The sequence below is a fragment of the Conger conger genome, chromosome 11, assembly GCF_963514075.1.
Source record: "Conger conger chromosome 11, fConCon1.1, whole genome shotgun sequence".
Taxonomy (NCBI): domain Eukaryota; kingdom Metazoa; phylum Chordata; class Actinopteri; order Anguilliformes; family Congridae; genus Conger; species Conger conger.
In genome coordinates this window covers 42039318-42055296 of record NC_083770.1, presented here as the reverse complement: position 1 = coordinate 42055296, position 15979 = coordinate 42039318, and the positions used below count along the sequence as shown (strand labels likewise).

The 15979-nt window shown below is 41.4% G+C and overlaps 2 protein-coding genes across 4 annotated transcripts; both read left to right on the top strand.

Annotated features, from left to right (window-relative positions):
* The first annotated feature begins 402 nt into the window (after nucleotides 1–402).
* LOC133140357 (density-regulated protein-like) lies at nucleotides 403–12564 on the top strand. Of its 3 annotated transcripts, none has more exons than XM_061260254.1 (8): nucleotides 403–445; nucleotides 1562–1674; nucleotides 4171–4190; nucleotides 4760–4844; nucleotides 4955–5035; nucleotides 7553–7669; nucleotides 8473–8612; nucleotides 9452–12564. In XM_061260254.1, the coding sequence occupies exons 2-8, from the start codon at nucleotides 1572–1574 to the stop codon at nucleotides 9494–9496; spliced, it is 591 nt and encodes a 196-aa protein (XP_061116238.1). In that variant the 5' UTR covers nucleotides 403–445; nucleotides 1562–1571; the 3' UTR covers nucleotides 9497–12564. The 3 variants fall into 3 exon arrangements, with proteins under 3 accessions (XP_061116238.1, XP_061116239.1, XP_061116240.1); XM_061260255.1 differs by lacking the exon at nucleotides 403–445 and adding an exon at nucleotides 452–1020; XM_061260256.1 differs by lacking the exon at nucleotides 403–445 and adding an exon at nucleotides 1038–1260.
* A 670-nt stretch (nucleotides 12565–13234) lies between these two features.
* On the top strand, nucleotides 13235–15103 carry LOC133140986 (hydroxycarboxylic acid receptor 2-like). The gene has a single exon (XM_061261328.1). It carries the CDS (start codon nucleotides 13322–13324, stop codon nucleotides 14303–14305), a length of 984 nt encoding a protein of 327 aa, XP_061117312.1. The 5' UTR covers nucleotides 13235–13321; the 3' UTR covers nucleotides 14306–15103.
* Nucleotides 15104–15979: the final 876 nt, after the last annotated feature.

Below are 15979 nucleotides of genomic sequence, written 5' to 3'. Positions count from 1 at the left end.
CTAAAGTTACTTCATTAAACTTCCTGTCTAAAATTGCAGTCCAATAATAACATATTTTATTAAAATTACGCTAACCTTCCACTTTCACTTATAGTCTGCTCTTTCAACATTTCACTAGTTAATCATAAGCCGTCTTTGCCGTTAAAATATCAAGTAACGAAGCTATTGTTTCTTTAAATTTCTCAAATTCAGCGGGTACAGGGTCCTCTCAATGCCGGCGACACACCGCAAAACTACAAGTATAAATGTTTAAGGATAAAAGTAACACCATATGTGCATATATGCATATTTAAAACTACATGTTTACGTATAATAACATTCAGGCTGGAAATGGGGGAAGTTTAGCCAAAAAAAAAAGAAGAAGATATTTTTGTCAGGCAAATAGGCAACTACCTATGGATGCTGAACCGTTCATTCAAGACAGGACCAGAACCACCAGAACAAGGCAAGATAGCGGAGCTGTGTGCTTTTATACTCGTTTGCGTGATCACAATCATTAACAACCATACAATAATGTGTACAGTTCTGTGAAAGAGAAAATAGCTCATATTTGGTGTTATATTTACAGGTTTTGTGTTTTAAAGGAAATACTCCATTAACGTTTTCTTTGACATGAATGATGTAGTCTGGTACGGCTAGCTAGATGTAAAGTCGCTAGCCTAGATAAAGTTAGCTCATTGGTGTTAAGATTAAAAAAGAAAATGCAAATTGCAGTGGCAGATGTTATAAGCAGTTAAATCGTGTGCTATTATTATGTGTAGCTATCTGGTAGCTACGTATCTTTGGCGTGTTCTCTTTCTGAGCAAATCGGAATCCATCAAGGGATGGTGGATCTGGCTCTATCGACATGGTTGTCATTCTTTGCAAATATAACAAGTAAAAAGTCAGTTAGTTCATTGCTGTCCAATAGTGTGTATCGCTTGCTTTACGCTAAGTCGTGCACTGATATGCTGTAGTTTTTTTAAGGGAATAAATTGATGTCTTCATTTTGCTTGCTGTGTCCACACGTGCCTCTCATAGGTGGGTAGCCTAGCTATGCTGCTGATGATAAATGGCTAGTTTATGACCTAATATGGATGGCTGGCTTTGGTTGAGCCACTGCTACTGAGCAAGAGGGACTGAGACTCACCGTAAAGATAGAAAGTGCCGGTATACATTCGTAACGGTAGCTATCTGTATTGCTAGTTACGCGAGGGAAATACTGCATTCTGGCAACACCCTTTTTGGAAGTGTTTCATCAGACCTGGACAGCGCATCGAGGTCGGACCAGGACACCTGAGCTATACGCAACAAAATCATTCCAGACATTTTCTTTAACTCTCGCTGAGCGCATATATTATTCCATGAAAATCTAGATAATAATATGATATTTAATATTGAGCTAAAAAGGCTAATCTAGTTTGAAAGAAAAAGAAGCCACATACACTTCTGGCATTGAGAGTCCTGTCCCAAGATGCTCTAATCTTTCAGTTACAATTCTAAACCGCTAGATGGCAGCACATTTTAGAAATGAAAAACCCGAGAGATAAAATGCATAAAAACTGATCTCTTTACATTCTAGATTTTACAGAATGGCTACTACTGAAAATACAGAACTGGATCCACCAGACAACAGAAAGGTGCATAGAGGTGACTCAGACGGCAGGTACCCACTGAAAGTGCTCTACTGTGGAGGTACGTGAAGGAATCACCCTTTGTCTAAGGCCGGCCAATAAGACCTGCAATATATTTAACCAACTGAAAGGACCGATGTCTGTAGGTTTAAAGGGGAATTCCATTGCAAAGAAACATTTAGCTCATTTAACAGATCAAGGTGTAACTGATTCATTTTCTTTGTGTGGCTGGCCAAAGCAATCTCTGTACAGATATCGGCAGCAAAAGGTGCAGTTTTGGTCCTGGCCTTGCTGGAAAAAAAACACAGCTCAAGCTAGGTTTTGAAATAGCTGGTTGACCAGTTCTGACCAGCTCCATACTCAAAATGGTTTGACCTGCTCAAGCTATGTTTTGAAACAACTGATAATTTCAATCTGGTCATAGCTGGATTTTACACCAGTTTAATTAATGGAATGTTAAATACATACCTCACTCCTCTTCTGCGTACTAAGTACACAGAACATCGTAGGCATCCATTAGGGCCCGCCTTCTCCTTTGGTACCCTCTTGTACATCTTCTCTGAATTGTGTGAAGTGGTTTGGGGCTACAGTGTATCTCTGTCTTTAGTAAAGCAGGTACCTGGGGCAGCGCAGTGGTTTGGGGCTACAGCGTATCTCTGTGTTTAGTAAAGCAGGTACCTGGGGCAGCGCAGTGGTTTGGGGCTACAGTGTATCTCTGTCTTTAGTAAAGCAGGTACCTGGGGCAGTGCAGTAGTTTGGAGCTACAGCGTATCTCTTGTCTTTAGTAAAGCAGGTACCTGGGGCAGCGCAGTGGTTTGGGGCTACAGTGTATCTCTGTCTTTAGTAAAGCAGGTACCTGGGGCAGCGCAGTGGTTTGGGGCTACAGTGTATCTCTGTCTTTAGTAAAGCAGGTACCTGGGGCAGCGCAGTGGTTTGGGGCTACAGTGTATGTCTGCACTCACTACAGAACTATCAGTAGAGAGCTGGCTGAGTGCTCATTCTAATCAGGAGGACAGCCACTCTTCTGCAAGTAAAAGTTCATTTAAATCGACTGCTTTAGTCATTTCACCATTTAGAAAATGCATTGTGGTTTAATGCAGCTCAGAGTAGTATATGGAGGAGGATCATAGAGTATTACTTCTCACAAAAAGATAATTCCTATTTTCAGAATGCTAAAAAGCAGGTGTGCACGTACACACTTTCAGAGTGTTATATTTTGTATCTCTTCTGTATTCGTGTTGCTTGGAAAACTATTTCCATGTACTAAGCAGTTAAATCTTTTGTGTCCATGATCTATAGGGTCCTTGATAGACGGCGGGGATACGGCTTTTGTTCCAACCAAGCACTTACACACGTGTCCTAGATGGAGACTAATTACTAATCACTATCTAGTGAATGTCCATATAGTGTGTTAGAGTATAGTTTAAATGAGTGAATTCGGACAGCTGGCGTCCTCTTTCCCAATCGATCAGTGTCAACGCCTAGGCGTGTCTGCTTATAGCCACAAAACCTTTCACAAACTTACCATGTAGCTGGTTCTTAAAACATGACTCCAGTGATATTAAACCATATTTTTGTCTTGCAAAGCCCGGTCAAGATGCAGCTCACACCTTGCAATGTTCAATTTTTAAGAAACTTTTTTATTTTATTTTATTGTTTTTACTAAAAATTATATGTTTTAAAACCTGAAACTACATGTGCTTGGCTTATGGGGGACTTGTAAAAGAACACATTTTCACTGAGTAAACATTTACAACACAACCCCGTACACACTTATATATCCAAAAATTGAACAGAACACGGATATAGAAGAATGCTGTTGGTGCTTTTAGTCCATCAACTGGATATCGCCTACTTTAATGTCAACTGTAAAACAATATAGTGTTTTAGCTAGCTAACAAACAGTGCCAAGTTACTGGACAGGGTTTTAGATTATTGAATAATGAATACAGGGTTTTAGGTTATATTAGGGTAGTTATGGACTACTTTATTGTAATGCTCAATGGAAATGTATTTGTCATCAACGTGGCAAAACCCAGAAGAGCTGTTGATTAATTTTAATTGCTCCTGGACCGCGCCATCATCTCTCACAACTTAAAATGAGAATGAAAAAATGTGTATTTGTGTTTTTGTGTATAATAGGTTCGGGAAAATGCTGGTCGCAAATCATTGTGGTTTGTATCCAAGGTTGTTCACTGAATTTTACGGTGCATTGTGGGATATTTATAGTGCCCTCAAAATGTGAATAAAATTAGATTTTTTAAATCTGACACTAGAACAAGATGGCTGACAGCCAATCTAGTTTACTAGGTAGTGAATAGTCAGCCATTACAGACACAGCCTTAGAGTCTTTGCTAAGGACCTTGATTAGTAGAATCAGGTGTGTAACTGCTTGGTTGGAACAAAGGCCTTCACTCACACTGGCCCTTTCTGGGTAATGATTGTGCCCTGAATGAGTCATTTCAACTGTATCTGAAATGAGCAGAAACTTCCTGGACCTGAAATAATAAATCAGCTGTCAGTGTTTCCTAATTACTGTCATTCCTCTCTCTTGCAGTGTGTTCCTTGCCGACAGAGGTACGTGTGAACATGACTCAACTGTTGTTTGGTTTTTTAGTTTCTTGTCTTTTAAATGCCTTTCTTTTTTCCCCAATTTGGAATACCCAGTCGTGTTTGTCCCTGTAAAGTGCTGCTCTCTGAAAGAGATGGCAGTGAAAGGCAGTAAAGCTCTGCTTTAGTCTTCCCTCACAGATCCCTTTCCTTTTAAAAGCTGCCGGCCCACTACAGCTTCAGCAGGAGAGACAGAGCGTCCTGTGTTTGGGTTAGGGTTCAGTTCCTGTGTTCTGGGTGCAGATTATGGAGTATCAGATTAGTCCAAAAACAAAACAAAAATGCATTGATAGCCTCTGAGTAATTTAGCAGTTGATCTGATCAATTGACCCTGTGAACCAAGTGCAATAAATGAACCTATTTTATTGAGTCTGAAATGGTGCTGACCGCAGCAGACCCTGTGATTTTCCAGGACCAGAGTTTGAGGCCCCTTGCACTGGAGTACGTGATTGGATGATCAGTCCTTCTTCACTGGTGGGAACTATTCTGCCATTGGCCATCTGAGCTTGGTGTTTCCCTCTCTCCCCCTCCTGTAGTACTGCGAGTACCTGCCCGAGCCGGCCAAATGCAGGCAGTGGCTGGAGAAGAACTTTCCAGAACAGTTCGCCAAGATGATCCTAGGTAAACCTAGGATCCTAGCCTTGCACCTTTCCAGCAACCTTTGGTAAATCAGGGGGAAATGCGTTGTCTCCATGGTTACGAGTCTGGCATTTTCGTCTCTTGATCTGCAGGGAACGCTCCAAAGCAGGACACGGGAGGGGGAGAGGCGCCCCCTACTGGAGAGGAGGAAGAGAAGAAGAAACAAAAGAGGGGTAAGAGCTCAAATATTTGACCCCACAAATTTAAGTTCTGCTCCAAATTCAGCCCCTAATTATTCACAATCAAAAATAACGCAAGTAAATTAGTGGAAAGAAAAGCAAATATCAGGTTGATATTTTAGTGCAGATTTGATTCAGCACATTTGCTTTGAATGATTGCTTTGATGCTTTTGTTTTTTAATCTGCAAATGTGCTGAATCAAATCTGGACTGAAATATCAACCTGATACTGCACTAAACTGCATTTTAAATATAGTATATAGATATATAGAAACATTTAGAGAAAGGGTATTTTTGCACACGATTCTCAATGTCATTCTAAACATTCACAGTTTTAATAAAAGCATTTAAATCAAACTTCATCATTATTCTAAACATTCATAGTTTCAATAAAAGCGTTTTGATCAAACTTCAACAGTGTGGAGGAAAAAACAGGAACCCACGGCCAATGCCTATTTGAGGAACCTGTTGAGCGAGGGTGAGAGATGCACTGTGTCTGTACTGGGCAGAAAGAGGATGTTAGTGCTTCAGAAAGCTGAAATAATAATAATAATTTTATTTAAAGCGCCTTTCACGTCACCCAAGGACACTGTACAATAGTGGCAAGTGGCAGTCATAAAACAACATATAGGGACAGACACTGTACACTTATTAAAAGACACTATACAAAAATCACATTAAAATAAAATAAAGTATATAAAACAACACACAAAAATAGGATGGGACATGGCGAGAGTGAGATGGAGGGGTCAGTTAGGAGTAGGGAGGAAAAGCAAGAGTGAAAAGGTGAGTTTTGAGCTTGGATTTGAAGGTGGACAGTGAGGTGATTTTCCGTAGTGCAAGTGGGAGGGAGTTCCAGAGTTTGGGACCAGCTACACTAAACGCCCTGTCACCCATAGAACGGAGATGTGCAGTGGGGGTGAGCAGGAGGTGGGTATTGGTGGAGCATAGGGTGCGGGTTGGTTGGTATGGGGTCACGAGGTTTGAAAGATAAGAGGGTGCAAGTTTATGTTGGGCTTTGAAAACAAGTAGAATGATTTTGAATTGAATACGGTATTGCACAGGGAGCCAGTGTAGTTGATGGAGGATGGGAGTGATGTGTTGCCAGGGCCTAGTGCGGGTGAGAACTCTTGCAGCGGAATTTTGAATGTATTGGAGTCTGTTTAATCTCTTTGCTGAGATACCAAAGAGAAGGGCGTTACAGTAATCAAGTCTTATGAATGCATGGATGAGAGTCTCAGCAGCGGTGAGGTTAAGTGAGGGGGGGAGTTTGGAAATGTTTTTGAGGTGGAAGAAAGCTGTTTGGTGATGTTTTTTATGTGAGTGTCAAATGAGAGGGTAGATTCAATAATGACACCAAGGTTTTTAACTTCAGAGGTAGTGGTAGTGAAATAGCCAGGGATGGATAGATGTGATAGTTTGAGTTTTTTCAATACAGCTGGTGTGGCAATGAGTATGGCTTCTGTTTTGTCATGGTTAAGTTTGAGAAAATTTTGTGTCATCCAGGTGCTAATGGCATTGAGGCAGGTGACCAGATTGGAGGGAGGGAGTGTGTGGGAGGGCTTAGTGTGAATATAAATCTGTATGTCGTCAGCATAGCAGTGAAAGTTTAAACCATACTGACGTAAGATGTCACCAAGGGGGAGGATGTAAATGACGAAGAGCAGGGGACCTAGGACAGAACCCTGGGGAACACCATGTGAGAGGGGTGAACTGGGGGACCTGAAATTACCTATGGAGACAAACTGTTCCCTAGCTGTGAGATATGACCTAAACCAGGAGAGTGGAGTGCCAGTGATACCCAAGAGTGTTTCCAACCGGGTGAGCAGTGTGTTGTGACAGACCGTGTCGAAGGCAGCAGTGAGGTCCAGCAACAGGAGAATGCTGACATGGCCTGTGTCAGCAGCAATGAGCAGGTCGTTTACGACCTTGACCAGGGCCGTCTCAGTGCTGTGCTTATATAAATAGCTCTAGGAGTCTGTAAGACAGTGAGCACATCTCTGCATCTCAACCTTCTGCAGGCCAAGTCCACACTTGTGTTTTTAGTTTCCCAGCTTTGAGCACATTGACCAATGTACAAGAGAAATGCAAATGCTGGGGCAGTGATAATTAATAGGTGTTTGGGGCTTTTTCTTCATTATGGTGAGAATTCTTTGGTCATCAACTGTAGAGGTCTTCCTTGGCCGACCAGCCTCTTTGCAATCACTGAGCTCGCCAGTGCTCTCTTTCTTCTTAATGATGTTCCAAACAGTTTATTTTTGAAGGCCTATTATTTAGCACTCTGACAGTTTTCTTTTTGTATTTCTCAGCCTCATTATGACTCCCTTGACTTTCACTGGCAATCAAAAGCCTGGAGTCAAGACTAGATCCTGAAAGCTTTCTTATACCTGCACTAAGGAAGTGATTGAATACACCTGGCTATTCAGGAGCAGCTGAGATACCAACTGTCCAATTACATTTGGTCCCTAAAATGCATCCAGCCTTATCTGTTGTTATTTCTGTTGTTTTTCAGGTGGCAGGGGTCAGATCAAACAGAAGAAGAAGACCGTACCCCAGAGAGTGACGGTAGCCAAAATCCCGCGAGCCAAGAAGAAATATGTGACCCGTGTGTGTGGACTCAACACCTTCGGCAAGTTGTGTACCATGAATACACCAACCTGCACTGCTACTCCCATTATGCCTTGCACCTAATCTGACCCCATTGGGAGGCATTGCTTGCCATCATTTGTAGAGGAAAAATAAAGTGTGTGGCTTGTGGTTCCCATGGATTTTATTTCAACCAAATTACATCCTATCCTACTGACCCCTGCTGAGTCCCTCCCTCTGAGCAGCGAGCCAATTATGCTGCTCCACGCGAGCTGGCCAAACTTGGCTTTGGCAGGACTGGAATCAAACCCCGGTCCTCGATGTGCAACTGTAACAAACTGATGCCTGCATCAAGGTCTGTTACTTTAGCTATGTGCCACTGCAAAATTGCCTGAATATCCTGGAAAACAATAAATGGGATATCTTTACTGTAAAACCACAGGTGCCCCAGTCTGTGCTCACAATCCACCCATCATTCCACCCTTGCAATCTCCAGCTTTCACTCAATGCAGTGCAGGTGTTACTCACATACAATGTCCTGAAAATAGTGTCTTAAAAACAGTGAGAAGCATGTTACAGACCATTTGGCCCTCAGCCTGAAGACTGCAGCACTTTTCTGGTGGTAGCTGAAGAACAACAGGCCTACAGTAGTGTATAGATTTGGCCTATAGGGGACAGGGGTTGAACCAAAAGCTAAAACTGTAAACCCGGTTTCTGCTTCATTCACAAACCCTGCTTTATATGGTGTAAATCAAATACTGAATTTACCTGTATTCATGAGATATGTTATTTCAGTAGAATCTGTATTCCATGTAATATATTTTGGGTGTCATGTCTTCTCCTTAGAGATTGAACTGAAGGAAGCGCAGAGATTCTTTGCGCAGAAGTTCTCTTGTGGAGCGTCCGTAATGGCCGAGGATGAGATCATCATTCAGGGAGATTTCACTGATGACATCATCGATGTGATTCAGGAAAAGTGGCCAGAGGTGAGGTTGAGGTCATCTCACTGCTGTTTCTCCACACTGCATTACACTGACCAACATTACACTGCATTACACAGGCCGACATTACACTATCACACTGACCAATATTACATTGCATAACGCAGGCCTACATTATACTGACTAACATTACACTGACGAACATTCCACTGCATCACACTAACCAACATCACACTGCATTGCACTGACCAACATTCCACTGCATCACACTAACCAACATCACACTGCATTGCACTGACCAACATTCCACTGCATCACACTAACCAACATCACACTGCATTGCACTGACCAACATTACACTGCATCGCACTTGGCATAATTGCACTGCATTACACTGACCAACATTCCACTGCATTGCACTGGTCAAAATTCCACTGCATTACACAGGCCAACATTACACTGACCAACATTCCACTGCATTGCACTGGTCAAAATTTCACTGCATTACACTGCATTACACAGGCTAACATTACACTGACCAACATTACATTGCATTGCACTGGCCAATATTACACTGCATTACACTGACCAACATTACACTGCATTACACTAACCTACATTGCACTGCATTAGACTGACCTATGTTACATTGCATGGCATTGCATTTGTTGGGGAGAAAATAAACTTGGTTTAAAGGTTTGAAAAATGCCCCTAATATTCTGTGTGTATTCTTTTCAGTTAAATATATTTTCCTGAATTGAAATGGGATTGAACCCAAACCCCTTTGCAAAACGATCGTGAACCTCTCAGAGGGAGAGCACGGGGGAATGTGCAGTGAGTGGCCTTCCAGTGCCTCACCAGTCTGTGCTCCTCTCACTCTGTAGGTGGATGACGACAGCATAGAGGATCTGGGAGAAGTGAAGAAGTGAAGAGGGAATCCAAACTGACACCACAGAATGACCTGGCCAAAACACAAATGCATTCAAAGCTGCCATTTTATTTACTGTATAGAAACTGGAAACCATGGACTTTTTTTGTGGCTCTGTGTTCAGGTCAGAGATGGGGACACTTGAGTCGCACATACACGGACTCCAGACTTGACTCCGACTCCAAAAATGACCTGAGACTCGACTCGGACTCGTCAATAAGGACTCGTGAACAATAAAAGTCTGCCAAATAGCATCGTGAAAATGACGAAGTGAATAATGTTACAGCCAATTTAAATTATTTATTTTTGCAACCATAGCAACACCCTACCCTGTATTTCTTGCAGCATAGCTCGCTGAGATTGGCTACAGTTCCACATGTTGTGGCCTTTGAGTTAAAATAATTCAGGCTCATCGAGCCAAACAAAATGATTGCAATTAGCAAAATGTAGAGTATTAAAATTAAAAATGCGGGAGCAACCACGTCAAATTTCAACAGACGTTTGAAAACTCATACAGAAAAGTAAGTCTGTTTACTAGCACCGGATGTGATCCACCGCTGTTCAGTGTTACATTAAGGTAACTTGGCTGAACTTGTCTGACTCAGTATAATGTTTGTGTCACCGTTTAATCAGCATAACAAAAGCGAATATGTTCTTATTTTGTTGACTGCCAAGTTGTAGCGATGTTGGATTACACTTCAAATGGTTAGTCTTGAAAAGCTATGCAAGCTATGAGCCATGAGCGTAAGGTACAGTAACGTCTTCAGGTTGGCTTGAAAAGCCCCGTGCATTTTCATTGTCAATGTAGTTCACACAAGCAGCTGCGTTTTCAGTAAAAACGACATGGGATTTTGATTTGGAGCTTGATCAAGGGTTGCACTATTTAAAAAAAACCTTTCTGTATGGTCTTTAAGATCGATATGCAAGCGGGACAGTGAGTGATATTGAATGTCTTTTTAGGTGACGTTGTGTACTAGTTGCGTGGACATTGTTTGGCATTCCATTGTCATACAAATATGAACTGTATTTTCGAGAGAGCTTGTTTGTAATTGACGTTAACATTAAAAGCTACCATAGAACCCGAGTTTGGCATGTAGGCTACTGTAGTTGCATGCCGTTTTGAAAAGATTTTGCACTATTGCAAAAATAATTTTACTATGCAATAGTACAATGGCATTCCTTAGGATTCGAGGTTTTCTTATAGCATAATGTAGATGTAGTCCCAAAATCATACCTCCCGATTTCTTGCATAAACAATATCTAGCCTCATTAGATTTTTTTCAATGATTAAAGTAAATGCTTAACAGTTACCTTTCATTTAAAAATGAAAAAGTAAGAGTATATTACAGTTTTTTACAATCACTTCGACCCTAATCTCACAAGCTTGTGCTCAATTTACAAAATCTTAGACACAACACTCAAAATGGTAAGCACTTGTAACACAGCCTGTTCGCTTGTTCAAAACATGGAGTGCATAAATATCTTTGAAGAAATCTTGCACTTCCAAACTCATTGGTTCAAATTCCTCATTTTTCATCACACAAAAGATACCTATAGCTTCACTGTTTAGTTGTTTTTACAATACTTTACTGTAGCATGAAAAAATACTTGATACATGTTTCAATATGGTCTTTTTGTGGTTCTAAATGAAGGGAATCGTGGCAAAACTAGGAGAGTGGAATCATTGAAAAAAATTGAAGAAATACAATTATAACATACTGTGGGTTGTTTCTGTTTTTATTTTATTTTTACAAACAAGCCTTTTTTATACTTTTTAGAACTTTTTTTTGTTGTTGTTTTTTTTTAGAACTTTTCACAGTTCACAAGAGCACTGTATGTGGACCAAACGTAATGATTTTTTCATTGCTTTTACAAAAAATCAGGCTGAACCACCAAAAATGATACATTTCTACAGTCCACTTTGAAAATCACTAGCAGAAAATAGTGCATCGACTGTAATGCCACTGGTTGTGTTTTTTAGATCATTGTTCTATGACCAGAAATTCTAGTGCTGGTGCTTTTCCTTTGAAACATGTTTGCAGTGGTTTGGTAGCTTTGATCCATTTTGTGAATTCAATGAACTGACTGTATGTTGGTGCAGAGAGTTGTATGAAGCGTTTTGAAAAAGTGAATTCTTAGCAATTGTAAAGCAAAATTATGGGTACAAAATGGGAAAAAATCCTGAACTGCAGTGAAAGACACTGTCCTCTACTAGTCCTAGACTAAATTTAATTGGTGATTATCCATACAAAGCTGCATTTAGTCCAGGCCCCCATTTTGTTGTTGACCATCATCTTATATTACAGCCCATGGCAATGCTTACATTATGTCACATGAGTCACACAGAGTTCTTAAAAATAGAATGGTTATTTATTTTATCTTATTTATTGATGTACCTATTACCTACCACACCAGACCATCGCCTTTCTCCAGCCACCTTGAGAGAGGCTTTGCCAAAGCATTGGCTCAGGCGTGGTAGTTCATTGATATATGAATAAATAAATGAAATAACCACTACCCTTTTGTCTGCCCCTGATTATACTGCTTCTTCAGTTGTCTCACACATATATCTTCAATTAGCATAGGGATAGTGATGAATTTCTATAGCCATACTGTTGTTTAGGCTGCACCATACTGGAGACTTGAGACTTGACTCGGACTCCAGCTCGGAGACTTGAGACTTCACTTGGACTCTAGCTTAGAGACTTGAGACTTGACTCGGACTTGCATTTGATGACTTGTGAACATCTCTGGTTCAGGTTACGTACCTGAAGCCCCTTTGAGGATGTTTGACAGTCTCATGGATGGATCACTGTGTTAATGTACCACACAAGCAGTGCCGCTGTATAAAATTATAGCAGCTGTATAATGGAATAACACAGGATCATACAACTTCTCAGCAGCAGGTGAAACAAGCTTTCTCCTTAAAGCTGAATTGAACAGCTCCAGTTCGGCTTTCTGTGTCATTACGAAAAAGGACTGTATTTACAGGAAGTTGCGAAACACACATTTGAATATATGTGTAAAAATAAAAACACTAAGCGAAACTATAATCAACAAAAATGCAAACTGGTGCACTGTAGTTGCTTGCTTGTTGTTGAGTTTCTTGTTCAAAGATATTTTACTGATTTAACATTTAAACAGTGTCTCGGTAAGGTCTTGGTCTGGAGCTTTGAAGTTTTTATTCTGAGAGCCACTAAAGTCCCATTGTCTACTTCATTTGTATAAAAGTATCCACAGAGTATATTAAATATGTAGAGCACTATTCACATAGACAGACATTTAAAATGGTAAATTTGAGAAATCACTGGGTGAGAAACGGGGTGAGATTGACAGGAGACAAATAAAATAATTAAATAATTATTTTAAACGATATATGCAAATGTTAAGGCAACTCTTCTTGGATTCAGGATAGGAACCTTTAGTGTTAGAACACAGGAGTGGACCACATCTAAAACTAGAATCTCGGGTTTACATTTGGCTACAATAACACACCCTTCCACTACAATAATCACATCTCGTGGTTGTTTCAGACTACTTATACTCTAGAGGATTGAGAAAAAGAATATTAATTTAAGGTTTTTCATTTAAAAGTGTGAAGTGTTTTAGCTTTATTGAAAAAGTATTTAGGCCAATTCTTCAAAGAGGGTGGAGCTTGAGGTGAGAGCATTTAAATGTGGTTTCAGAAATAAGTTTAGCTCGCACGGTTTTTCTTCAGACATGTCTACGTGCGCATGACAACTTCCTCTAAAGGCAGCTCATGATGGCGTCACAAATTCTCTGATTTTTAAAAGCTCTGGTGCCCTGGTTGGAGTCAGAAGAGAAGATGGTCTGGACAAACGAGTCGTGTTGCGCATTTAAAGGGCAGCTGCTCTCCAACGTGCTGCCGCCTCTGCTCCTGCTGGAATGTGTGCTAGGAATGCTGGGTAACGGAGGGGCCCTCTGGATCTTCTGTTTCCATGTGAAACCCTGGAAGAGCAGCACCGTCTTACTGTTCAACCTGGCTCTGGCCGACTTCCTGCTCATCGTGATCCTGCCGTTTCGTGCCGTCTACTACCTGAGGGAGCTGAACTGGATCTTCGGCGATGCGTTCTGTCGCATCTCACTCTTCATGCTGGCCATGAACCGAGGGGGCAGCATCTTCTTCCTCACCGCCGTGGCCGTAGACCGCTACCTCCGGGTGGTCCATCCTCACCATCCCATCAACTCCATGCCCGTCTCCAGGGGAGTGTGTGTCGCCATCTTCGTGTGGGTCCTCACCATCTCCCTGACTGTCCATCTTCTCACCGCGCCCCACCACTTCCAGGCTTTGGGCACCAACCGCTGTGACAGCTTCATTACTTGCTCTCGGTCTGACTCCAGCCCCACCTGGCACAGGGCGGTCTTCCTCTTCTCCTTCTGCATACCACTAGCCGTCATCCTCTTCTGCTCTCTCCAGGTGGTCATGAAGCTCAAGGGACGCCAGTTGGATAAGCATGGCAGGATCCAGAGGGCCCTCCATCTCATTGTCCTGGTGGCCGCCATATTTGCTGTCTGTTTCCTCCCAAGCAATGTCATCCAGCTGATGATCTGGACCAAGAAGTCTAAAGACTGCAACTATTTCGAAGGCCTGGATACAGCCTTCTACATCACCATCAGCCTGACCTACCTCAACAGCATGCTCGACCCCCTCATCTACTACTTCTCTAGTCCAGCCTTCAAGAAGATCTACAAGAAAGTGGCCCAGCTCAGCTTGAGGAAGAACGAGGAGCCAAGCCCAGGCGATGACAAGACCAGAGAGACTGGGTCTCAGAGCCTCAGCCAGCTATGAACCTTCACAAACCGTGTTTCTTAAATTTCAACCTCAGACCTGGGTCAAATGTTTTATTTGAACTTAACCCCTTTAGAAACCTGCAAAATTCCTGTAGATAACTGAACACATTCTGAATTAACATCAGAATTTTGAATGATTCAACAGCATTTTGATTGTACCTTTTGGTTAGTAACATGTTTGCTGGAGGTTCTACAGGAGTGGTTTCACATTTTACGAGCATCTAAACAGTTAAAGCACCTTAAATGTATGTTTGACCCAGATCTAACAACAAGCAAAAACAAAAAAGATAAAATCAAAATGTGTAACGGCCGAATCTTGTGTGGTTTTGTGTGTTTTTTTCATAATCATGTCTGCTACTCATTTTAATTATCCCTGTCTGCATATGAAATTTCCATCTGTGATATGAAAGATTGACTAGACTGGACTGCTTCTTATCTCGACACCACTGACAGGGGGAACAAAGGACTGAACTGAAGCGACTTGACTCAAACTTGGAATAACCTCCAGCCAGGTAACACAGGAATATATTCCTCGTACTTTCCACAGTATTTTTCACACCAATGATGATAGGCTGCTGGCCAGCTTGCCAGGTCCGATTGTGCACATGATTTGATTGTCAAAGATTTAATTTGTGGCAAGGTTCCTAGGTGCGGTGCTGTTTTCCTAATCTTAAATATCCAGCTTAATAAATGGGATTGTATGTTAAAAATAAAATGAAACTGTGTAAGTCACTCTGGATAGGAGTGTACACGGTATGCAAAATGCCTGAATGTAATAAAAAGCTTTATTCAACAATTCATCCTCATTATTCTTTCTGTGAAGTGCAATGTAATTTTAATAATATGAATATGGAGGGAAATGCATATTCTGTACGCTGATTTGAGGTTTACAGGGTCACATTATTAATTAAATATGATTGTCAAGATGTAATTCTTCATTTAATCAGGCAGGTCAACAGAGTTCTCCTGTGCCAATCTGAGGGATGAAAGTAGGTGGAATGAAAGGGAGGTCAGATGAGTTCATCTTGAGTGAGAAGCAACAAACGCACTGTATATATCTTTTATGGAATTTTCTTTTGCTGTGCCAGTCAGTATCACTTGTCTCTGCTGCTGCAAGGTGGTGCAGCAAATTTAGAGACGGAGCTTCCTGTGTTGTGGGTGGAGAGTCAGATGAAAATGTGGTTATGGCCTCTGAGTGAGTGAGCACGCAAGGATGGGTCAACATAGGTAATTGATTTAGTAAGTTTAGATTTAGTAAGATTTTCCAGGGCCAGGGTTTGTGGCCCCTTGCACTGGAGTACGTGATTGGATGAGGGCGACGGGATCAGTCCTTCTTCACTGGTGGGAACTATTCTGCCATTGGCCATCTGAGCTTGGTGTTTCCCTCTCTCCCACTCCTGTAGTACTGCGAGTACCTGCCCAAGCCAGCTAAATGCCCCTACTGGGTAGGAGGAAGAGAAGAATAAACACAAGAAGGGTAAGGTCCCCAAAGTTCAGTTGTTTGTGAAATGTGACCCCTAATTATTCACAAGCAGTAATATTGCCAGTAAATACAGAGAAATCTACGTAAGGTTGATATTTTACTTGTTGCTCTAAATTTGTGATGTCAAAGCTGCTTAACCTTTAAACACTGTTCGTTGCTACCCCCTCTTAATTTACTGTTCGCGGTCAA

Bases quoted from the DNA above. Each gene is read 5' to 3' on its own strand.
- LOC133140357 (XM_061260254.1), top strand. From the start codon at position 1,572: ATGGCTACTACTGAAAATACAGAACTGGATCCACCAGACAACAGAAAG. The intron at 1,675-4,170 runs GTACGTGAAGGA...TCTCTCTTGCAG, and splicing joins GAAAGTGCTCTACTGTGGAG to TGTGTTCCTTGCCGACAGAG. The intron at 8,613-9,451 runs GTGAGGTTGAGG...CTCACTCTGTAG, and splicing joins TTCAGGAAAAGTGGCCAGAG to GTGGATGACGACAGCATAGA.
- LOC133140986 (XM_061261328.1), top strand. From the start codon at position 13,322: ATGGTCTGGACAAACGAGTCGTGTTGCGCATTTAAAGGGCAGCTGCTC.